Genomic DNA, 24,478 nt, shown 5'->3' with positions numbered 1-24,478 from the left:
GGCCGAGTCAACAAAGGGGAAAGGAATCAACAGCCGAGCGCAGGATCGGGGCGGATCTTCGAGGGAGCGGAGGGGAGGAGCCTGTTTGGGTTTGTGGCGCTTGCTTGGCAGTATTTAAATGTTGATTTTCTTCTATCTTCCTCCGGAGTGCATTTCTGTGCTTGTCCACGAGAGGTCCCCACAGGCTCCAAACTGGGTTTCATCGGACTCGGCGCCTCAACTAGCGCGGAGTGCGTAGGCCCCGCCGGAGCGCAGGGCGTGATGACGTCACGAGGAGCCGGGACGGTTTCTGCCCAAACTCTGCCTGTTTGCCCCCAGCTGAGTCGCCTTCCAGACCCACGAGGCTCACGTTCAACGGCTGCCCAGTGCGTCCCGCGCGAGGGAGGAAAAGCTGCGAACGAGGGAGGTGGAGCTAGGCTGTTGGGCTTAAAATAAAACCGAATCATGGGATCCAGGCTTCCTGATCAGGTTTTTAGCTAACGCTGAAAATGAGGCATAAAACCCCTGCAGCCTGGGAGGGGGGGGTGGGCGTAGAGCGCGTTTGCGTACAGTCACTCCAGTGTAATGAAGTGTAGGGGGCCACTCTGTATGGCCCGGGGCTAGTGCATTGGGGGGCGCAGTGGTAACGCATAGCTGCAGAAAGCAGTCTGCTGGAGGCTGTGCTCCGGCTGCCCCGTGTTGTGAAGGAAAGAGGCTGGAAGCCTCCCCTGGCAGAGGCTTCAGGGAGTCCTTTGGGCGCCTGTAGGCATCCAGACAGACACTGTAGTGAAATAGGGAGCAGAATAATGGTGTACCGGAGAGCCTGAGACTCCCCCAGGGGAAGGAAATTGGATCAGAAGTTCTGTCCACTTATTTTACAAAGGAATCGTTCAGTGATTCTGCAGGAGGTGGATGCATGTTCTAATTTCCTAAGACAAAACAACTTCCTACCCTCTTGGAACTTTTATCTCCTCCATAAACAGAGGTCCTGAGTTTTAGACCAGGTCAGACCCCCCAAGACAGTCTAGCTGTCTTGTAAGGTCCTAGAAGACAGAGAATATGTTTTCACTATCTTCTTTAAGGTTATGTATATAGAAAAAAATTATTTTAAAAAATTTTAAAGTATTGATTGATTTTAGAGAGAGGAAGGGAGAAAGAGAAACATCAATTTGTTGTCCCACTTATTTATGCATTTACTAGTGACCCGGTGCACAGATTTGTGCACATTGAAAGGAAATTAATTAGAAGGTGGCTGGCCGGGCAGGACTGGGCGAGAGCGGCCAGACACACCCTGGAGCCAACTGCCCGGATCCCTCCCCAGTGTCTGCGGAGTGAGCGAGGTTCCTCCAGCAGGTAGGGTCCCTCCAGCAGGTAGGGTCCCTTGTCCTGGCCTGCGGGGATTGGGCCAAAACCAGCTCTCCGACATCCCCCAAGAGGTCCCAGAGTGCGAGAGGGCACTCTACAAAGTTGCTGTCATACAGGGTGTGGAATGCAAACCCAAGAGTGCAGCAAACCAGATCGGGGCCGACAGCGCCCCAGCAACAACATAGCCCACGGCTGAAGGTGGAATCTCACGGCCACGAGGAATCGGGTTCCCTCCTCTCTGGTTTCGGGGTGCGTCACCCAAGAACCTCCGCTGCCAAATCACTGCAACTCGGCAGCTCCTGCGTTGAGCATCTGCCCCCTGGTGGTCAGTGTGTATCATAGCGACCAGTCGGACGGTGGGAGGGACACTTAGCATGTTAGCCTTTTATATATATAGAAGATTGGTTGATTCTTGTATGTGCCCTGACCAAGGATCAAACCTGCAACCTTGGTGTATCCAGACAATGCTCTAACCAACTGAGCTACCTGACCAGGGCTTTACCACACCCCTTTCATACTTTTGTACCAAGTAGCTCATGCACTAAACAGCCACTTGCTAAATGGAAAAATGTGTGCTCCAGTTTCAGGGAACATGCCTTGACCAATTCTTCCCTAACTATCCCCCTTCCCCGTAGGGCTCGGGAATGGATAACAGGACTTTTGAGTCATCACTGGAATAAACTCATTAAAGTCTCTTCATAACGCCATATCTGTAACTGAAGGTGGGCGAGAATGGCAAGGGAAGAAAACAGGTGAGCTTTGTTGTTCATCTTTACGAAGTTACCCTTCTGGATAGTTAGGGTGTGAGCTCACCTCTTTATTATGTTTACTTCATAAGATTAGAACAATCAAGTCAGCAGATAACTACTCAGTATGTTCTTGAGCAATAGAGTGAGGCCTTAGAAGATGCCCCAGAATGGGGGAGGATGGCTTAACACAAAGTCTTTGGCAGTTGGTCATGAATTCTTGGTGAGTGAGGGAACTAATCAAGGCAAGGGGTGCCTAGGAAGGGGAAGAATTTGACTCCTGGGGCCAAAAACCTTGGAGAAATTATTCCACCCATAAAACCATTTTAAAAGGGATTGGTGAAAGATATTAAAACCAAGTTTCAGGCAGAGGAGGAAGGTATAAATCTAGCAGTTTTATGAGATTGTAATATCCATGTTAGCAAGTCCATATGCAAGTCCACCCATATCACCTCCTACCACAACCACCCTGAACTGAGAGCAGAAGAGGAAAAGGTGAAATCAGAAAATAATAGCACAATTTCTTTTAAAAAAGTTTTTGGTCAATATATATATTGATTTCAGAGAGGAAGGGAGAGGGAGAGAAAGAGAGAAACATCAATGATGAGAGGGAATCATTGATCAGCTGCCTCCTGTATGCTCCCCACTGGAGATCAAGCCCGCAACCTGGGCATGTGCCTTGACCAGGAATCAAACCTCAACCTTCTGGTTCAGAGGTCAATGCTCAACCACTGAGCCACACTGGCCAGGCAGGTATCTTTTTTTTAAACACCTATTTGCATTTTAAAGTTATTTCTTTATTTTTAGAGAGAGGGAGAGAGAGAAACATCCATTTGTTGTTCATTCATTCATTCATTCATTCATTGATTCTTGTATGTGCCCTGACTAGGGATTGAACCCACAACCTTGGCATATTGGGACAGTGTTCTAACCAACTGAGCTACCTGGCCAGGATCTATCTGCATTTTTATCCAATAAACTTGAAAATTGTCTTACTCCTGTTTTGGGTTTGTACAATGTATCTCTAGGTTTTTGCCTTTCCCAGTCCCTTAACCCAAGTCCAGAGGGCTCCAAAGGCTCCTCTATGAAGACATGCTGCTTTGATGATATTCTCACTTTAGAATCTAGATTCCACATTCTGTAGCCTCATAGTTCTTCTCTGAGTACTTCCCAGCTGGCCTGAGGACAGTGTAATAGTATTCATGTACATATGATCTATATGTAGTGTGATAATGTCTGTTTTCTGACACAAGTTAAGAATTTCCTTATGATAGATTCTTTAAAGAAAACACCAAAGACATTTCATCCAAAGTGAAACATTTTCCATTAATTCCAGTGAAGCTTGATTTTTAAAAACACAAGATTGAGGAATTGAGATAGGAAATTAATTAATTTTGGTTTTGCTGAAATGGTTTATAATTTTTGAAATTGTGTTTCTACTCTCAGAGGACTTAAGCATCAGCGGATGGGCTCAGCGGGTAGCTGCGCTACAGGGGCAGGAGGAGATAGAGTTGGTCAAGTGGAAATTGGTTATCGTGGGGGATCAGCTAGGGTTTCCATCATCCTCAGCCTGGTGGCTATGAAGTGCCCTTGGATGTTAAGGACATAGCACAGTGAGGCGGGGGAGGCATTAGGGAAGCAGGAAGCAGATGGAAAAGGCAAGTTAGGAGGCCTTGGTCAGCAGCTGCAGGAAGGAGAGGCCAGCGTAAAGGGCACAGAGGTGGGGCAGGGTGTCTGGGTCCCACGTGTACTGGGGGCCCGATCTCTGCACTTCCAGGCCGCTCAGCCCCACGAGGGCCTCTGTGAGGATCAGTTCTTCTTCCCCAAGGGAGGAGAGCAGGTTAGATTGCAGGGGAAAAACACCCTCTTTGTCCTGCAGGAAATTCTGTTCCATTGTGCTCTCCACCTGGAAGGAACCAAAACAGCATGAAAAGAAAGAACTGGAAACCTCCTTTCCTTTCTCCTAACTCATAAAAACCACAAAGATGCCCACCTTTCTCTTATTATAACTCTTCTCATTACATTACATTACAACTCCACCTGGGCCTTTCTTTTTTTTTAAAAAAAACATTGATTTTAGAGAGAGGCAGGGAGAGAGAGAAACATCGATTGAAGTGCCCTGACCTCAATGTGCCCTGACCGGGCATCGAACCCACCACCTTTTGGTGTATGGGACAACGCTCCAACCAACTGAGCCACACTGGCCAGGGCCCATCTGGAGCTTTTAACAACCCTGTACAGAGGGCAGCTCATTTATTTTTAGTCCCATTTTACTCAGAGACATTAAAAGATGTGTTCACATCACTTGGCTAGGACTAAGCAAAAACAGAGTGTTCTGTCTTTCCTCCCACGATCAGGCTGAAAAACCCAGATTATCACCCAGACGTCTACTCTTCTATCTCTAGTTGTGAAATAGCAAAAAGGAAGAAACGGAGAGAAATGAGAAGGGGCATGAGGTGCTGGGAGAAGACTCCAGGATGGTTCTGTCATGAGGCTACATTTGTCTCTTTTCCCTGGTTCTGGCTGACTCCCTCCCGACTCTCCCCCATGTCTGCTGCTTCTCACAAGTTTTAGTTGCACAGGCAGGATCTTCTTCTCCATGGATTTCACCAGCAGCTTCTGTTGGGCTTCACTTAACTCTGAAGAAAAGGGCAGAGGAAGAGATGTGTGTTGGTGGTGCGTAGGGAGCTACAGATCCACGTGGGTACCCTTCCAGACTTCCAGCGTCCACTCATTCATCCAGCCACCCACAGCTGAACGCCTGCTCTGGGCCAGGCACCTTTGCTGAGTGTGTTCAGTAAAAATGTACTCCCTTCACTCAAGGAACCTGTAGTCTAGTGGAGATAATCAAGGGACGCGCAAATACAGCACGCAGTGTGAGGGGAGCCATAGCTGAGGGGTCTGCTTTGGTCTTGGCATTTGATGGCAGACTTCTTAAGAGAACAAACATCTCAGCTTATACCTGAAGGACCAGAGAATTCTTTTAAGTGGGGGAATGTTTCCTGCAGAGCGAAGACGAGAATTCAGGGGGCAAGATCAGAGGATGTTACCCCCTGAAATGAAAGCTAACAAATATCGATAACATGTGATGAGATTAGCTATATGTTATGCCAACCCCTGTTAGCAAGACTAGGCCATCTTCTCAGACTATCCAAGGTGACCAAGTGAATCCTTAGGCATGAGACCAATTTTTAAAAATGTAGATATAAGCTACTTCATTTGCTATAATTTGCCTGGCATTCATTCATTTACTGATTCATTCATTCAAACATTTGGGAATTCACTCAGTGATTCATTCCTATCACCAAAAGGGTGTATAAATGAAGGCCTTATTCCTTCCTTACCTGTTAGGGCTCCAAGGAAGTAGAGGATGGCGCCCATCACCTCCTTGGATATGAGGACATCTTTTGGGAGTGCCTCCAGCGTCACTTCATGTCCTTTGTCTAGAGCCCCTTCAAGCTGTGAGGAAAGGTGGGTGAGTAAGATAACATGAGGAAGGGGCCCAGCACGGTGTCTGGCACATAATCCCTGGACATGTGTCAACTTTGTCCAATTTCCAGATATCTTTTTCAAGGTATCAAGTCCTGAAAATATTGGACTGACTTAGGTTCCTTGGTTCATGAGCCTTGCATCCTGGAAAGGAAAGTTCCGGCCCCTTCCGAGAGAGGGCCTGCTGGCCTGCTGCCTCCCCTGTCCATCAGGAAGGAGCATGCGCCTTGGAGGAAACAGCACTGTTTGTCCTTCTCCAGAGGCACCAGGGCAGCCGGGGGCACCTGGCCAGCTTGGGGAAGGCATCCGCTGTCGTGTCCCCTGGCCCCTGATCACTTTCTGCCAGTGTCAGGCCCTCCCCGCCCAGCTGCACCTGCACCAAAAACCTCCCTTCTCCCAACCCCCCTCCCCCCACACACTTCCACTGGGACCTCACCGTGAGCTCCAGGTCTTGTAGCTCCTTTTTCTTTCCTAGAAGTTTGCTGAGGGCCGCGAGCAAGGAGCTTTGTCCCACGTGACTCAGCTTCTCCACTTCTTGGGTCTCTCGTTGAATCTCTTCTTTTAGTGTCTTGAAGTCTTCATGCATCTCCCCTGCGGGGACAGTAACCGTGGCAAACAGGCGGCTCTCCACCTGGCACCCTCCCCACTCAGCCAGCGTTCTCCCTGCAGGCTCCTTCACACCCCTCGCAGGTCCCCGTGCTCTGCTCCCAGCCTTAGCCTGGCCTCTTGTTTTTCTTGACCAAGGAATGCAATTATGAAGTTATCCATTAGCCCTGACTTGAGATGCGTATGTGTGTATGTCGGGGGGAGGCCTTTAGGGGCGAGGAGGGGCCCGGACCCACAGTATCATCTAAGCCGTAGTCATTCCCCCTGAGCTCCCAGGCCTCACCAGGGAGCAGCAGACAAGTGACTTCCCTTTCTCTAAGACTGGCTAAAAGCTGAGAAGGAAGGTCTATTTCCCCTTCTCCTGAGTTAGTTGGCAAAGAAGAATGATTGGTGACTGAGTGAAGGCCGAGATGGGACTGCTCCTGAGATCCGTGGGTGGGTCTATAGACAGGGATGTGAGTGGATCAGGGTTGGCTTGAACCTTGGCCTGACCCTGTAGGGACCTGGCCTCCTAGGAGTATGTCCAGCCTGCTTTGGAGAGATTGGCTTCCTGGCAGTGGTGCCAATCCCCACGACCTGGGACCCAGCACTTGTCTCCCCCTCCCTCCACCCCAGTGCTTCTCCCACACCAAAGTCTTCGGAGAAACTCAGAAAATTCCTTACCAACATCAGATGCCTGGATGACTGGAGGAGAAACAAAAAAACAATGATAAGAATGTAATCCTCCCAAACATAGCCATACCCAGGCGATGAAACATTGATGGGGGGTTAGGGTACCCAGCCAGGCGATGAGGTTTAATAGGGGTTAGGATAACCAGCCAGTTTAAGGAGACTCTTGCCCCATTCATGGGAGGCAGGACCGGGTCAGGAGAAAAGCTAATGCAATGGGAAAATGGCACCTGGATTGAGCTGTCAACACTGACTCAGCTGCTTCCGCCCCAGGTGCTGAGTGGTGGGTGGAGTTGCAGAGGTGTGTGTGTGACAGGTTAGAGCTACCAAGGCCCTCGAGGACAGCCGTCCGGTCCAAGGCATCAGACCACCTGGGCGTCTCATGCACAGACTTTCCCTTTCCACTGCTTGTCCCTAAGCTATTGGAATTTCTGCCACATGTCAGGGACAGTTGTTTGGTGAGAGCTGCCCTGCCATGTTCCCTGTCGGTCCCATGGAGAAGGAAATAAAACAACAACTGGAGTTTTAAAATTCTGAGTCAAAAAAATTACAGTGAAATGGCAGGAAACACTTACGGATGAGCTTCTCCTCTTCTGGCTTTCCTGAAGACAGAAACAATGCACATGTGTCAGCATAAAACCTACTCATGCCTTTTGATCTAGAGCAGTTGTCAAGGGAGCTTCATTAGTGATCATTATAAAAGCACACTGAGCCATGCCAGCTGGCCAGCGTGGCTCAATGGTTGAGTGTCGACCTATGAACCAGGAGGTCACAGTTCAATTCCCGGTCAGGGCATAGCCTGGGTTGTGGGCTAGATCCCCAGTTGGGGGTGTGCAGGAGGCAGCCCATCAATGGTTCTCATCCCTGCTGATGTTTCTATATCCCTCTCTCTCCCCCTCTCCCTTCCTTTCTGAAATCAATAAAAATATATTTTAAAAAATCACACACACACACACACACACACACACACACACACACACACACCCCACCCCACACGGAGACTCTGTTAGCTCAGTCTGCCCACACTCTGAGAACACACACTGTCTCCATGTCTTATTTCTGCTTCCAAGTGTGCCTTTCAGTCTCTGTTTCTCTATCCCTCTTGGGTGGTACTCATAGGCCTTTGTCTGTCTTTCCTAGAGTTCAGAATAGATGTTTTTAGGGGAAACAAAACCAGGGGGGTTTTGGTGTGTGTGTGTGCTATTCAAGGGCACAGTCTTCAGCAGGTAATGTCAGGGGCCGGGCAGAAGAGTGGGGAGCCAGAAAGCAATCTCACTTACCTCCAGGAGGGAAGGTCTGCATGTTATCATTGCAGATATGTGGGATCTCTGTAAGGAGCAAGAGAGGAGAGCAGGGACCTTAGACAGCTGCCCCGCCCCACCCCCCTTTCTCTAGTCTCACGTTTATGGGCTCTACAGAGGGCTGGGAGCCTGTCCTCAAATGCCTTGCTGCATCTTCGGCTCCTCCCCCTCTTGCTAGAAGGAATCCTTTCCCCTCTGTAAATCCCTTCCTGTGATAACAACATTCTCTCTCTTGCATTCGAGTACTGGTGTCTGGGTCTGTTTCCTCCACTGGCCACAGGCTCCTTGAGGCTGATTGCTGTCTGTGCCCTCTCCCCCGAAGCTGACGCAATGCCTAGCACACAGGAGACGCTCAGAACCAGGAGTCCCTTCACTCTCTCTCCAGGGCAGCCCCTGCTGTTCTGTTCCTTGAAGCTGGACCACCACACAACACTCTCGTTCACTAATTCCCTGACATTGCCACAAGAGGGGGCCAGGACGTCTTAGTATCGGTGCAGGTCATTCTTGTCTTGAGGGGAGAACACGCTGGTGTGTCTACTCACCCCACTCATTCTCCCCTTTGACCATCAGCTGTCTCACTCGAAAGGCCAGGATGCAGCCCTTGGGGATGGTTACCGCCTCCTTGTGGTTGATGGATCCCTAGGATTGGACAGTGAGGATTTGTGAATCCGCAGAGATCCTGAGTATGAGACATTGGAAGTGGGGGGTGAGGGTGCAAGTGAAGGGCCAGTTTGAGGGCCTCTGGGGAGACAAGAAGTTGGGAACCCTTCACTGGTGTCCCTGATTGCCTTTCTACCTGGTCCCGACTCCATGGAGTGGGCTTCACAGCTCCTCTGCTCATTTCCACAGGTCACCCCACTCATGATCTGCGTCTCCCTTCCTGGCTCAGACACAGGAAGGAACTGGGCAGACCTGTTCCATCACCTGCCTGTGCATCCCTGTCCCACCTTAGGACTTCCATCCAGGCCTTGGTTCCTTCTTCCTCTTTGCAATCTGTCCCTTGCTCACCTCCTTCAAGAAACCTTCCATGACTAACTCCTACTGCCAGTTCCAACTCATCCCTTGAATATTTATACAAAATAGACAGAGGTATCCAGAACAATACTTCTTTACATGGAATTTTCCAACCTATGTGTCTCCTCCATGAGACTGACAACAAGGATGTCTCTGTGTAGATGGGGAGCACCATGAGGATATACCATGACTGTGAGTTTCCCCTTCTCTGACAGATGCCTGTGGCATGTGGCACAGGGATCCGCCACCCTGGGCGCTATTGACCAGAGGCAGGATTCGCGTCGGGCCAGCAGGGGACTGGATCTTGAAGAGCAGGGAGAAAGAATGGGTCCTTGATAGTGTTCTGGTTGGACACTGATGGGGCAAAGTCAATGTAAGAGAGTGTGTGTGTGTGTGTGTGTGTGTATGTGTGTGTGTATGAACCAAACCTGTAGCCCCAGTGGGGCGAAGAAAGGGAGGGAGAAGACGCCCTCTGCCTTGCCGGCTCTCTCTAGAGTGACCTCCTGCACAGTCTCCACCACCTCCATCACCACATACAGGTTCTCTCCTCGATCTCGCATCTCTTTCAGGAACGGGTGCTCTGCTTCCAGCTTCCTGTGGCAGGAGAGACATAAGGGAATCGTCCGGAGCTTCTCCCCGCCCGGGCCCTGGCCTTCCCTTTTCTTCTGTCGTTCCCAGGTGCTAGGCATAGCAGTGTCATGTCAGGGAGAGAGTGAGGACTTGGAGGAAAGCCCGAGGTTGAAACCCAGATCCCCGCTTATAGCAGGGCAGCTCCTCTGAGTCTCAGTGGCCTCATCCATAAAGTGAGGATAATGACACCTACCTCCAGGTGCTGAGAGAGAGACTGGCAGTCATCTGGCCCAGGACAGGGCCTCATGGTTGCTTCTTTCTCCTTTATTCCTTAGCCCTGGGGTGGACTCCCTTCCCTTTCCTCCCTGTTCCTAGCTCTGTTCATCTCCTCTAGGGTCCTTTCTCCCCATCTCCTATCCCCTCTCCTGCTGTTAACACCAGTTTCCCTCTCTACTTGCTTACACATATAAACATGTCCTTTGATCTTGCTACTCCCTCCCATTGCCATTGTTTCTTTCCTTCACTTCATTGGCAAATATATCAAAAGGTACGCCTATACCCACTGTCTTTACTTCCTCCCCGCCTTCGCCAAAATTCTTTATGCTTTGGCTTCTGTTTCTACTCCTCAACTGAAGTCACGACGACTTCCCACTTACCAAACTCAAAGACCTTTCCTAACTTGGAGCAACATTGGGCCTTGCTGTCCAACCCCCCCACTCCTCCACCCCCCCACCCCGAGAGATGCTGTCTTTCTGGCTTCTGATCACCTGGTGCCACCCCGGTTCTGCTCCTGTCTTTCTGCTTCTAAATCCTATCCATTCTGTCTGCATCACATTTGCCCTAAAATTTTGTTGCCTAAGATTCTGTTCTCAGTTCTCTGCTCTCTGAACTCCCACCCCATTCCAATAGTTGTAACCTTTGTGTGGCTGATCACCACATATGTATTTATCTCTTGACTTCTCTCCTGAACTCCAAACCCTCATTTTCAAATACCATTAACATTTATAAAAATTGAGGTCTTGCTGACATATAACACTGTACTAGTTCTAGCTGCATAACATCATGATTTGAAATATGTATATATTGAGAAGTGATTACCACGACAAGTTTAGTTAACATCCATCACCACACTAATTACAAATATTTTTTTCTTGTGATGAGAACTCTTTTACGATCTACTCTCTCTGGCAACTTTCAAATACAGAATACAGTGTGGTTAACTATAGTCACTCCAAGTACCTGTTGACCACTCTCACCTGTTGTCTCAGTGGAGACATGAACTCAAAACATCCACAATCTTTCTCTCCAAATACACTTCTAAGCTTGGTCTTCCTGTCTTTATTAATGTCATTATCAAATATCAAAGTCATCTTGGGGTTTTTATTCTTATATATTTATTTATTTCAATAAAAATCATGTATATATTTAAGGTATACAACACGTTTTGTTATACATAGAGAAGTGATTATTATAGTCTGATTAGCATATCCATCTCACGGTTACCATTTGTGTGTGTGTGTGGTGAGAGCACCTGCAATCTACTTTTACAAATTTCCAGGAAACGGTATAGAATCATTAACCATAGTCCTCACCCTGTACGTTAGATCTAGATTAGCGTCGTCTTTGACAAGCCCACTCCCTTCCCCTGGAGTCAGTCGGCAGGTCCAGTCCATTCTGCTGCCCCCGGGGCCTGGCAGCCATCCCTCCCTCTTGTTCTGACTGCGTCTCCCAGCTCAGGTCCTCACGTTACATTCCTGATGGACAGTGGGACAGCGCCTTGCCTGGTCTGCCTACTTCAGCTGCTTCAAACCCCTGCCTCTTGTGCACTAACTAACACTCTTCCTCCATCTGGTTGGACTGATCATGACATACATGAGAGCATCGCCAGGGTCCCTCTGGTGCCTCTGGGATAGTTACATCTCCTTGAGCAGACACTGGGTTCCTGCATGTTCTGGGCCCACCCTAACCTCCCTTTGCTCCACTCATACCTCTTCGTGGTCCCTATAAGTTTTGCGATTTTTCACCCACGTACCTTAGTAATGCCCTTCTCTCGGCCCTGGATGTCCAGTTTCTACTCATCTTTCAAAGCCTAGATCATGGGCTGCGTCCCCTGTGAACTCTGTCCTCATTTCCCCAGCTAGAAGTCCCCCTGACCTGCCACAAAACTCAGACAAACCCCTCCTATGGCACTCACCACTTCTTGCCTTGAATTCTAGTTACTGTTATACACTCTTCTCACACTCCTAGATCTCAGGTTCTTGGACCAAGATGTTCTAGTGCACCCCAGCACCTAGTAGGGTGCTTTGCACTTAGTGAAGCTTTATACATTTTACTGGATGATTTCTCAAGCGCCCCAGTCCTTCCTTCCTGCCTCCGGAGCCTTCACCTGCTTCTTCCAACCACTACTTAACTACTTAAAAGTCAGTTCCCCTGTCAAACCAAACATCCGAGGTGCCCAGCATCAGTATGGCATCTGCCACACCCCTTGTGCTGCTGAGGCAGCAATCCCAAGGGCTGCCCTGAGTGTGTGGGGGCCAGGCTTGAGGTAATTTATGAGAGCAGACTGCTGGCTCAAGCTGCAGTTAAGGCCCTTTTCTTTTAAAGTGTATTTCATAGCGTCTTAGGGTAGGAAGGAACCCTTGAGATTCCCATCCAACCCCATCATTTTTCAGGAAACAAAACCGAGGTCCCAAGAGCAGAAATGATTTTTCCAAGGTCATAGAGCAAGTTCATGTGAATACACTCAGCCTCATATGTGTGTGATGGGGGTGGGGGTGGGCGGAGGTGGTACCAGAGGCAGTGGAAGGACAGGGGAGTGGTTGGAAAGTGGCCTGGAGGCACCCATCGGCCAGAGCATCATCTCTAAGAGTTCCCCTGTGGTGATCTTTAACTCTGGGACCAAGGCACCCTTTCCGTGCAACACCCTGCCCCATCCTGGTAGCCCCCTCCCTGCCAACTCTCACCTCTCCTGGTGCAAGGTCTCCAGGGCCTTGGGAGCCACACTGAGTGTCTGGACCTCCAAGGTGCTGCTCCGAGACAGCCCCGCAGTCCCCGTCACCTTGACTGTCCTTGGCACATCCACCTGTCCCTCCACTCGGGCATCCAGCATATTCTTAAAGGCAAAGTTCCCAGAGTCTGTTGGATCTGCAGGAGGGAGAAGATGAAAGGGGCTGGGCCGAGAGGCATCGACCTGCCGTCCCCCACCTCCCGTGAGCACTTCGGGCTAGATGACACCTAACCACATCTGGGTAGAGGGAGCTTCGGGTCCTCGTGGGCTCGTGCCTGGGCCCCCTCCCTCAGCCCCCAGCCCCACGCCCGAGGCTTACTTGAGGGGCAGCTGCCGGGTTCTAGCACATCCAGGAGGGTGTAGTCGGTGCGCAGGTACCGGGCGCCCCAGAAGAGCGTGCTCTTCCGTTTCCTCAGCACCAGGCAGAAGGGGTGGAAGCGCTTGAAGTCTATGAGGCTGTCCAGGGGTGTCAGATCCCCTCGAGGGTTTAGCTGTCTGGTCAGGGCCCGGGTGACATTTTCAAACATGGTCATTGTCTCTGGGGAGTGGGAGCGGGGGGAGACAGAGAGTGACAAGTTGGGAGACCAGGCCGTGGGAAGGCCCCTGCAGAGAGATGCCTGGATTCTTGGAATGTCAAAGGATTCTTCATTTTATGACGAGGAAGCGAGCCCTCGAGAGCTGAGGCAGGTTGCCCAGAGCCACTGTCTGGCTAGAGAAGCCAGCCCTGCCCTTTCTCTGTCCAGGACTCGTCTCAACCCACACACATTTTATTCACAAACTTGCAGCCTGGCCGGAGCGTTTCGTCAGTGATGGCAGTCAAGCTCTTCTCACACAGCTGTGCCTACCCCATCTTCCCAGAGAAGAGTGACAGCCAGGACCAGGGATGCCAGGGGATGGAGGCAGCCACCACTGGCGCTGAGAGCCTGGGGAGGCAGGTGTCCTGTTTGGGGGGTTGGAGTCACTTCCCTGTACCCTTACCTCCCGGTGCCCTCCTCCTGGCTCCTGGGTGTGGGAGCCACTGCCCTCCGGGGCCTGCCCAGCAGATCCAGGCATCTCACTGCTCTTTGCCTTCGTTTTCCTTCTGCTTACAATACCTCCCTTCCAACCTAGAGTCACTAGCCAGCCTTTAAGAGTTAATTCGGGTCACCTCCTCAGTGATCTCTTCCCTCATCCTTTCAGACAGCTAGTGACTCCACCCCATGTCCCCAAAGCAGGTGTCCTTCTGAAACACCTGCAACCTCATGTTGTTATGATCTGTTCACCGGACTCTCTGACCTACTCTACTATGACCTCCCAGAGGGAAGGAAATGGCTGTTAGTCATCTCAGCAGCATCAGCACCAGGCACAGTGCCTGGCACAGACTTGGAGCTTGGCGTATGTGTGCAGAAAGAGTGAACGAACAAATGGATGAATGTGGCCCTGGGAGACACAAGCTGAGGTGAGAGGGCCCTAAAGAAAGTGGGGCCTGCAAGAGCCTGAGGTTCCTACTCTTAGGTGTCTGTCTTTGAGGTTCAAGTCCAGGTGCACTGGCTGGGCAGCCAGTTGGCAGAGCCAAATTATCCCCGTGGGTGGAAGAGGCTATACCAGCTGGCCAGGAATTGCTTCACCTCCCCTGTAGGCACTTCGGAGAATCATGGAAGCAGGAGGCAGTGCACAGATGTATGGGCTGTTCTGCCAGCCCCATGAGCTCTCCTCACTCCTAGGAGGGCCAGGATGGGGCAGGGCAAACTCCCGGGCCAGCCAGACTTCCCTGGGAGGGGCTCGGACGGCTGCAGTCTCCTCACCAGAGAGGTGCTCACAGGCTCCCTTCGCTCCCCAAGGCCAATCAGGATACCAACCCTATTGGGCTCTCGGGGACTCCTCGGCCCTTCTTGACCCACCCCTGTTCTTGTCCAGCCCTCGAACAGCCCCTGCCTTCTCCGCTGTCATCAAGCTCTTACCAGCGAGTGGTGCTAGGTCCCGTCGGGCAGCTGGGTCCGGGGTGAGGGCCCGGGCTCACTTGGTCTGTGGGTCGAGAGAGTGACTGTCCCTCACCAGGACCGGCTGCTGCTTTATGTGTCTGTGGAGGGAAGGATGTAGGCCTGCCCCAGTGACCCCACCCCTCTCCCGCTCCACTTCCGGGAGAACAGCATCAACCTGTTCCACATGTGTCCTGCCCCGGGCCCCAGGCAGGTGCCAGCGTGGGTGGGGGGAGAGGTGGCAACTGAAGGTCAGCTTAATGGGCTGAGAGGAGAAAAGCAGTAGAAGTTGGTGTGTGTGTGTGTGTGTGTGTGTGAGAGAGAGAGATAGAGAGAGAGAGAGAGATGAGGGAGGGCATCTCTGTTCTGTCATCATCACGGTCATCAGGAAGCATCTAGGATTTATGATGAGACCTTGGGGTCTGATAAGTGGATACGAAATCCTGTGTTTACAGATTCCAGCGTAAGCGGAGCAGCTGTAAGTGGCCTCCATGTTCCTGCCAGTCAGCCTGCCTATTGCTCCCTAACTCCATTTGTTTTAGTTACATACGAGTATCTATGGCGCTGCTAGAAGCATATGTCTGTGTAGGCAGAGTTGGTTTTCTGTTTTCCTGTGTTCAGCATCTCTGCTCCTCATGCAACACTGTATATACACATACACACACACTTATAGGCAGAGGCATATGGAGTTAGCGGAAAACCCAAAATGTGGTGTCTGCTGTGAGAATTTAGATGTCTCACCATCGGTCACTCAAGTCTTGCTCTTACCTTGAATCCCTGCCAGGAAGGAATTTTAAAGGGGAACTTACACACCTGGGGAGGTCTCTAGATGACGCCTACAGGCCAGGCTCCTGGCGCACTGGGCTGTGTGTCCATGTCTGTGAGCGGGTCACCTGACTGCAACTGAGCATTTGTGCTCTCAGCTGGAGGCTCTCCTCAGCATCACTCACCAAAAATGAAATGCAACCTTGAAAGCCACGAGGAGTAAGTTAGGTCTTTCCTGGAGGTTTTCTTGAGGGGATGGTGGTGACTGGGGAGATTAGACCACACCACGCTCCGTAAAACTCCCTAAAAACGTACTTATCCACCTCTGTCCCACAGTCTCCTTCAGTACGGCAGCTCCTCCCAAATCTCTTTTCTCTGTATCTTACCCCAAACAAGCGCGGGCCCCTGCTGGGTCTCTGGTCCCTGCCCCCGGTCATTTTGCTCCCCCTCCTCTCAGGCCCTTCTCTAATACTTCCTCCTTCCGTGGCCCTAACCATGACCTTAACCTCACATCCCTCCCCCCGAGGAAAGGCAGGTAGGAGTTTGGCCATGTAGGAAGGCTGTCATTCGGCCCCTTTCGCACCTGCACATGTATGTAGAAATGAGTTGTGTGTATAATATCCTACCCATCTCTGTGTTTTCCTGGATTTTCGCTTCTTCCTCTCTGTATCTCTCTTTTTAAAAAATTATGTTTTTATTTTAGAGAGAGGAATAAAGAGAAAAACATCGATGGGCTGCCTCCGGCAGTCCCCCTACTGGGGATCGAGCCCTCAATCCAGGCAAGTGCCCCGGCCGGGAATTGAACCAGTGACCTCTCAGTGCATGGAATGGCGCTCAAGCAACTGAGCCACACCGGCCAGGGCTATATCTCCTGATCAGTGCATTGATGTATATAGTCCTGGGCTGTGCAGTCTCCCATCCCTTAGTCAGCTCCAGAGTAGGCAGCCCACTCTCAACCCTCTCACCAGCCCACCATTGCCTCAGTCAGATTTTTGGGAATTTTTTCCCCCAGTGTCCACTCTCCTCCCGCTGGCTGCAGGCCAAGATTTCCAGTCCAGCTCATCTTCCAAAGGGCTAGAGAGCAGTGGTTTCAAGAAGCCACACATGTATCTGCTCTCTCTGAGGTAGACCCCAGAAGTCCATCTACCCAGCTCTCTCTCCTCTGCCCCAGAAGTTTTGCTCCTTTTCTTTCTCTTGCCCTCATTCATGCTGAACTCTACCAGGCTTGTCCTCATTCTGTTTGTCCTGTCCCCACCCCACCTCTGACACATTGAACCATTCCTCAAATTGCCTAATGGTGTTCCAAGCAGGAGGCTTGAAGGGTTCAAGGCAGAGAGAAAAAAATATGGGCTTGTGGGGTCAGCCAGGTTAAAGGTCTTGTGCTTTTGGAATAAAAGTATCCATATCAGGTTTGCCCCTGTGCTGCTTCTCCCACCCATCCGGGTTGCCCTGTCTTTTTATAACACCCCCCCACCCCAATAGTCTTATAGCAAGTCCACAGAATCCCTTTAGGGTTCTTAAGATGCTGGTTTATGTTCCAGGGAATCTGGGGACATATTTTTTGAAAATATGTTTTATTGATTTTAGAGAGAGAAGAAAAGAGAGGGATAGAGAGGAAGGGAGAAAAGAGAGAGGAGAGAAACATTGATCTGCTACCTCCTGCACATCCCCCACTGGGAATCAAGCCCTCAACCCAGGCATGTGCCCTGACGGAAAATTGAACCAGTGACCTTTTGGTGCCTGGGACGTCACTCCAGCAACCGAGCCACACCGCCAGGGCTGGGACATATTTTAAATTGTGCTGGAAGATGTTTAAGTTTGACTAATACGTAAGAACTCTTGAAGTCCATTAAAAGTGACTTACTGAGGTGGTGGTGCATGGTGCTGATCAGGTGGCAGGCTTGCTCTCTTTCTCCCTCTGGTGGTCAATCAAGGGAGGTAATGGACGATAATCACCCCTGAAGTGCACTGGAAGCTTTAGGTTTGGGTGTGGTTGCTAGGCGATGGGGATCCAGTCAGGGAATTGACTTAGGCGAGGACGCGAGCCAGCCGTTCTCTGGGAACCTGAATGTCTCCCGGAGTGACCCACAGAGTGCTCTGCAGACGCCGCAGACAGACATCGATATTGGGACGACATTACTTCCTTACCCTTTTTCCTGTTGATTTTCTGCTCAGCAAGGGGCCAAAGAGGAAAGAGAGGGGGGTAGTCTACTGGAGTTCAGGAGGGTGGAAGGAACTAATCCTGGCAAGAACAGGAAGATGCTGGCAGTGATGGGGAGAAGGCTCAGGAACGTGCCTGTAAGATACGGAGCCCACTTGCAGGATGTGGGATGGCTGGAGTATTTGTGGGGAGTTACCCCTCGCACAGACATACTTCTGTATCTTCTCTGAGTAGAAGAAGATGAAATAGCGAGAAAGGCAAACAGGCTGGAACGGAGGGGTGACTGTCGGGTGGACAGGCAGGAAGAATACTCCCCAAGGTCGTTGAATTTTGCTTTTCCCATGGGAGGCTGGAAGTTTTGGGGTGCAGACTGCATATTGTGAGCTCTCCTTCCATGAATGAACTTCTTTTCTGAGCAGAGTAAAACCCCCAGACTCCTTTCTTATCCCTTAAAAAACGTTGAGATTTCTCCCTAAATTGGAGCCCATGACATCTCCAGACTCCTTGCTGAGCAGACACTGTTCAGTGTCTGTGACACTGACTCAGCTCGAAGTGGTGCTGAAGAACTGAAGTGATAAACATACCTGATCAGCTCGAAGTATGTCAAACTCAGCATCAACCCCCACGATGTCAGCGCCAGCCCTCCACTGCCGCCCTCCTGCAGATGCGGCTGGAGCAGGGGTTGGCGCTCCTGTCCACTCCATGGCTTTGCTCCTGGGCTGTGATTGCGAGGCTCTTCTGCTAGGACAAAGCCCCCCCCCCCATCCTTGTTAGAGAGATGGGGTCCCAAATGGAGCTTTTGAAGCTCTGCCTCCAACAGCTCTTGGAGCTGAAGTGCCTCCCCATTTCACCATCTCCTCCAGGCCGGTGCCAAGCTCCACTCTGCTTCCTCTAGCCCTGGTTGGGGGTAGCTAGGTGCTGTTGCCTAGTCCCTGAAGGAAGGAGAGGGTGGCACAGCAGTCCCAGAGTGATCACAAGGCATCAGGCACCCACATAGAGAGGAGTCCATCCCCTTGTGTGTCAAGGCTGCGGAGTCCCTCCAGGGCCTGGTCACCTTCAGTTTCTCGCCCCAGAAGCCTCTGACCAGCTTGAAGTGAAGACAGAAGCACACTGCCTCCCCTCGAAGAAATTCTCGTCCAGGATGGCCTCCATCTGGACAGCAGAGAATAAATGTCACAGGATGCTTTGCATCTGGGGAGGGAGCCGCCAACTTCAGAGGTGTTCTGCAGTAAAAATGTAAATTTCAGCCCCTGCCCCCCATCCTTGACCTCTCTGCCCATTAGTTCTAGAGTCGAGCAGAAATGAGCACGGATTAAGAATCTGGAGACCCGAGTCTCTGGAGAGAGCTCTGCTAGGAGCCTGCAGCGTGGCCCTGGAGAAGTATCTTCTGTCTCTGGCCAGAGTGCTCATCTGGAGGAAGCGGAGCTGGGTGAGCTCCCGCACCCCCTCTAGTGGTCACACTCAGTTTTACCATGGTTGTCATCCTTCGACCCTCGGACGCCTCAACCGCTCTGTGGGTTGGGGAAGGAACCCTTTCTCATGGACATGGCAAGCAACTGCTGTTGCTCCTCGTTCAGCTCTGCGGTGGGTAAAGAGAAGGAGACAGCAGGAGGGGCAAGGGCATACTCTCCCTCTGGTGGGCAGGGGATTGTAATGCAGCTCTGGGAGCTGGAACTAACACGTATGTGTGCATGTGTGTGTGTGTGTGGGGGGGGGGGGGGGCAGCAGATTCACTCTTAATATCCCGGGAGAGAATGAGAGAAGATTCCTTGAAAGATGTCTCCTCTTTCTTTTAGGAAAAACAGATGTGGAGGAGGTGGGCTTGCCCCTCTTGCTTTTTCCTTGGAGGAGGGGACGACGGGGTTTGGACGCTGATTCACTCTGCCTGTAGCTTGGTATGAGAGACAGCTTCACGGGCATGCAACCTGTCAAGTTGCACATGGCCCCATGCTTGGTTTAATGTTGAATAATTCTTAGTACTTTTTAAACAAGGAGCCCTGTATTTTCATCTGGCGCTGGGAACCCGTAGATTATGTTGCAGGTCCTGCTTGTTAGTCCCATCAGGGACCGACCCCATGCCCACTCCTGACCCCACCACGGAGAGCCCCCGGCAGGTAGCGGACTTATCCAGCCAGTACGAGATTGAGTTTCCTGGAAATCTCTCGCAGTCATTGGAGGACTGAGTCCCTGGCCGCACCCCTCGGACTCCATGAACCACTAGATCTAGGGCCTGACCCACTTGGCAGAGAGATGAGAAGTGATCAGCTAGCTACTCCTGCAGTTAGAGAAAAGGGGCTCCCTGGCAGAGGGGGAGCAGGTCTCCCGGTTCGGAGTGGGGACTCCCTTAGGGAAGGGGTCCAGTCTCTCCCTGAGCCTAAAGAAGACTCCTTGGAGCGGACTGCCGCGCGGGCTGAGATCTCATTGGACTAGGAGGTCGGCCACGCCCCATCCAGCCACATCCGCCCCAGCCCCGCCCCCAGCCATCTTAAGCCCCGCCCCTAGCTCCCTTAGTCCTGTCATCACCACCCGCGCCCCGCCTCCGGCGCTCACTGTCTGTCCCCCATCACTTTAGCCCCGCCCCCGACCTCCCCAAGTTCACCCCATGCAATCCCGGTCTGTCCCGCAGCCGCCTAAGTCCCTCCTCTGGCCTCCACAGCCCTAAGGTCAACCGGACAGCCTTCTCCTGAACTCTCATCACTCCGCCAGGGCCCCGCCCCCACTGTGTCCTCCAGCCCCGCAACGTCCAGTCCTTTCCTTAGAGGCCCGCCATTCCCAGGTCAGGCCCTTCAGCGCCAGCAGCTCCTCCACCTCGGCCTGCAGCGCCAGACACCTCGTGTGCTCCTGGGGGTGGGGGCCGGCTCAGGCCTGGACTGAGCTTTGAGTACAGGACAGTGGTGACCAGGACCTTCCTCACTCCACCGGCTCGACGTGACTGCACCCAGTGAGCCCCGCACAGAGACCCCTTATGGGGTTTGGGGTCCTGTGCCCTCCCTCACGCACCCCTCCCCAGGGGATCGAGTCTGCAACCCAGGCGTATGCTCTTGACCGGAATCGAACCCAGGACCCTTCAGTCCGCAAGCCGACGCCCTATCTGCTGCACCAAACTGGCCAAGGCTGCAATGCTTTTTGTAAATACTTTTAATAACGTCCCTGCCTGCTCTCAGGTTGTGGTTTCTCACTGCTGTTATTCTGACTGTCTGTAATCTACTTTTTGCTGCTTCAGATGTATTGCTTCTAACTTGCTGTAGGCAGGAAACCATAGTTCCAGTTATTAGAACTCTATGTAAAGTAAGATTTTAAAAAAATGGTAAAATAAATAGGTTCTGAGTACGTGTTCCTGTGAACAAAGTACATGGGCCTTGGTCGGTGTTTGCTTTAGATGACCTTTCTGGGCCCACGTGGCCCCTGTGCACAGCTTGTCACCCTGGCTGTCATCCCGATACACTCACCTGCAGGTCCCCGAGGATGGGCACCATGACTTTCTCATCTTTGTGTCTGCAGTGCCTGCCACATAGTAGGAACTCATTGTTTTTCGAAGGAATGAGTGGACCTGTGGCGGCGTCTCTTTTAGCAGCTTGGACGCCTTGCTCTGCTTTGTTTGCTGCAGTCCTGACTGGGGGCAACGCTCCTCCTAGGCAGGAGAGAGTCCCAGGGAGACGAAGTAAACCCGTTTCTAGTTGGAACTCCCCTTAGTCTAATGGGGAGGCACCGTCCCTCCCCGTGGGATAAGCTGCCCGAGTTGCTGCCGGTTTTGATGCTGACATCCCTCGCGCTGTAGGAGAGCGCAGCGCTGCGCCAGAAATGTCTGCGTGTTGAACCCAAGGCAGGAAGGGTGGAGCGGCCGGGTGGGGAGGCTGAGCTGCCTCCTCAGCTCCCTGGTACTCGGTTTGCTCTCTGTTCACTTCCTCTTGTGGAGAACGACTTTGTAGGTGCTTTAGTCTCTGTGTCTGGGGTATGTCTGGGTCTCATTAGGTTCAAAGCTCCAAAGAGAAAGAAAGCTGTTTACTCCATTAGCGTGGGAGTTCCCTGAGAGTTAAGTTCAGGTCGCTGCCACTCCGACTTAGGGGCTGGGCTCCCTGAGGGCAGTGTCTGCTGCTTTTTCCACTACTTCAGAGGGCAGGAAGAAGCTGGTGGTGGAAGGGCTGACTGAGGGACTTCTTTCTTTTTTCAAAAACATTTTTTTTAATTGATTTCACACAGAGAGAGAGGGGGAGAGAGGGAGAGGTAGAAACATCAATGATGAGAGAGAATCATTGATCACCTGCCTCCTGCACACCCCCTACTGGGGATCGAGCCCACGACCCAGGCATGTGCCCTTGCACGGAACCGAACCCAGGACCCTTCAGCCCATAGGCCGATGCTCTATTCACTGAACCAAACCAGCTAGGGCGACGGACTTCTTTCTTCCCACCTTTACACACAGTCTGCTGGCTCCGGGATGCCGCATGCCGCATGGGGAAGACAAGCCGGGTCTGCCTCAGGCCTCCCGGGTTCTTGCTCAGAGCTGGGCCGGGCGTGCGGCTGGGCTCTCTTGGCACCTGACAGCTTGCCCAGTGGGCAAGTACAACCCGCAGGTCAGGGCACTGAGCAAAGGGCTTAGGGGTTCAGTGACTGTTGTTCTAGGTGGGTGCATCTCTGAGTCTGTGAAGGCCTTGTTCTGTCCAGTCTCCTGTGATGGGCTGAGTTGGAGCTGCAGCCTCTGAAGCCCCCCTCCCACCAAGTTCTGACTCAGGGACCCCAACTGGCTGGGGTGAAGGGGTCTTTCCCTGGGGTGGGAGCCAATGAAGCATCTCTCCTGCCACCTCCCCAAGTTCCTACTTGCTCTCCCTCCTCCTTTCCTCCCGTCCTTGCTCCACAGAGGGGAAGGAATTTGAGCCAGAGGGGACCCAAGCGGGTAACTGGTGGGATGTTTATTATCCAGTGCTCCTGTCCCATCCTGAGCTCACCGCTGAGATTTGGGGATAAGTGTCAGGGTGGGGGAAACTAACGCTCTGCAGATCTTAAAGATTTGGTCTCTGCTGCTCAGGATGACAGGGAGTCCAGTGAGCCTCTAGGAATGGGCACCAATGGTAGAGGCACAGGGCCCCACCTGTTCCCCACCCTTCCACCTCCACAGATCTATGCAGTCTGTTTCCCAGAACCCAGCAAGACATGGTCCAGCCTGATTCCAGTAGGGGGTGGGTGAGCCGAGTGAGGCAGACTCTGTGAGTGGCCGGGGAGGGACTGATGGAGGGTTTGATAGGGAGGGGCCAGGATTCCAAGGCCCAGGCCAGGGTGTGGCTGGGGTGGACGGTCAAGGCTGCAGCCTGAACCTTCCCATACCCTATTCCTTCCCCCACCCCTGAAGTGGGGAGGCCCGTGTCTCCTGAGAAAAGAGGATGAATGGGGTGCCCCAGGTTTTCCTGACATGAATCAAATTGAGGCTTCCTGGGTGATAGCAGAGCTCAGCCTTGGGTTGGTGGGAGGAGCCTCAGGGGTGGAGAGAGGAGGAGTGGCGAGGGAGGCTGCAAAGGAGACAAGGGGTTCAGGATGGGTCAGAGGGACCAGGGGAGGGGATGGATTTCTCCTTGAGTGGCCACCCAGTCTGCCCCAGGCTCTGCCCCAAGCTGGGGGACCCTGGTTCAGTGGGTGTTATCTTCAGTTTCTATTGGGGCTCCTACAAGCTTTCCCAAAGCAGCTGTTTCCTCCTTGGAGGCCATCACTCTGCATGGGGGCAAGGGACAGGGTATGTTTGGTGATAGGATCTCTCATATAGCCCCCTGCTTCAGCCAACTTGGTCTTCACCCTCTTCCCTCCCCACCAGGAATTCTTTCACTAACTTTGAGCACATCTGGTTTCTCCTGCCCCCTGCTCAGACTCCCGCTGAGAGAAAAGATTGCAAGAGGGAAATAGCTTCCTCTCCCTTTGCTTCCTATGCCCCCTCCAGCAAGCTGGAGACTGCTAGCCGATGACTGATGTCCACACATTGTCCTCTTCCCGTCCTCCCTCCAGGCCCCTCCATTCCCCATCCTTCCCGTTTGTCATCATTAATTCATAGGCCCTGGCATTTCAAGAAGATAGACTCTAGTGCCAGGAGCTGAGTGTCTAGTGCCAGGTAGGAAGGGAGAAAGGAGTTGGCATCCAACCCAGCAGGAGCACTCACCACCTAAGGGGTGATAGCGGTGATGGTGAAGCTCTCAACACCTCCCCCCTCCTCAATGCTAGGCCACAATGTTCCAGGAAATGAACAATAAGAAAAAGACCACGGACATTAATAAAAGTGACTTTATTGAGTTGTCTTGGGGTGATGTTCTGGGTGTGGGAAACCTTCTAATCCTCCCCACCCTACTCCCAGCTCTCCAATGAGGGACCCATCCCAAGCTCAGGTGTAGAGGAGACCACTACACCCTCAAGGGAAAGAGTTCAGGAAACCCTTCAATATATGAAGGAGAGAGCAGAAAGATGGGGAGTCTCTGGAAAAGGAAGCAGGGGGCCCTAAGCCAGGGGTTCCCCAAAAGAGGACCTAGGGAGAGGAGCCTGGGGCCAAGAGAGAGGCAGAAGTGAGGGGGGAGCTTTCTCAGTAGAGGTGAGAGAGAGGAGGAGCCCACAGGGTCCTTCTCAATCTGACTGCAGCCCAACTTTCTGAACTTACCTCCAGCTTGGTCCCTCCATCTCCTTGCCCTCCTTTGCAATCTCTATTTCAGCCCCAAGGTAGGTCTTGGTGCTGCCCAGACATTCCACGTTGTTTTACATCTTCTTTGCCTCTGTCCACCCCCTCTCAGTAGGGTCCTCCCTCTTCTGCCCAAAGCCCTTAGCTTTCTGGAAGCGTCAGTTCAGACCTCCAGACAGCGAAGCCTTTGAGATCAGCT

General features: G+C 52.0%; 1 protein-coding gene and 1 long non-coding RNA gene across 5 annotated transcripts; one reads left to right on the top strand and one right to left on the bottom strand.

The window, feature by feature from the left end:
• The first annotated feature begins 91 nt into the window (after positions 1–91).
• Positions 92–20,949, top strand: LOC138994198 (uncharacterized). Of its 2 annotated transcripts, XR_011468403.1 has the most exons (5): positions 92–1,332; positions 1,461–1,593; positions 1,980–2,096; positions 5,442–5,561; positions 19,427–20,949. It is a non-coding gene; the product is annotated as an uncharacterized lncRNA (long non-coding RNA). The 2 variants fall into 2 exon arrangements; XR_011468404.1 differs by lacking the exon at positions 1,461–1,593.
• On the bottom strand, positions 2,540–18,268 carry GSDMA (gasdermin A). Of its 3 annotated transcripts, XM_070393931.1 has the most exons (13): positions 17,334–17,343; positions 14,687–14,805; positions 13,066–13,284; positions 12,703–12,883; positions 9,598–9,763; positions 8,698–8,794; positions 8,135–8,182; positions 7,430–7,456; positions 6,849–6,869; positions 6,016–6,170; positions 5,435–5,549; positions 4,656–4,729; positions 2,540–3,996 (listed from the first exon to the last, which is right to left on the bottom strand). In XM_070393931.1, the coding sequence occupies exons 3-13, from the start codon at positions 13,277–13,279 to the stop codon at positions 3,754–3,756; spliced, it is 1,341 nt and encodes a 446-aa protein (XP_070250032.1). In that variant the 5' UTR covers positions 13,280–13,284; positions 14,687–14,805; positions 17,334–17,343; the 3' UTR covers positions 2,540–3,753. The 3 variants fall into 3 exon arrangements, with proteins under 3 accessions (XP_070250032.1, XP_070250034.1, XP_070250033.1); XM_070393933.1 differs by lacking the exons at positions 14,687–14,805; positions 17,334–17,343 and adding an exon at positions 18,215–18,268; XM_070393932.1 differs by lacking the exons at positions 14,687–14,805; positions 17,334–17,343 and having other exon boundaries at positions 13,066–13,388.
• Positions 20,950–24,478: the final 3,529 nt, after the last annotated feature.

This window comes from Myotis yumanensis, unplaced genomic scaffold, assembly GCF_028538775.1.
Source record: "Myotis yumanensis isolate MYYU_CA2020_CCGP unplaced genomic scaffold, mMyoYum1.0.hap1 SCAF_16, whole genome shotgun sequence".
Classification (NCBI taxonomy): Eukaryota; Metazoa; Chordata; class Mammalia; order Chiroptera; family Vespertilionidae; genus Myotis; species Myotis yumanensis.
Note: the sequence above shows the minus strand (reverse complement) of the source record. Positions and strands in the feature narration are given on the sequence as shown.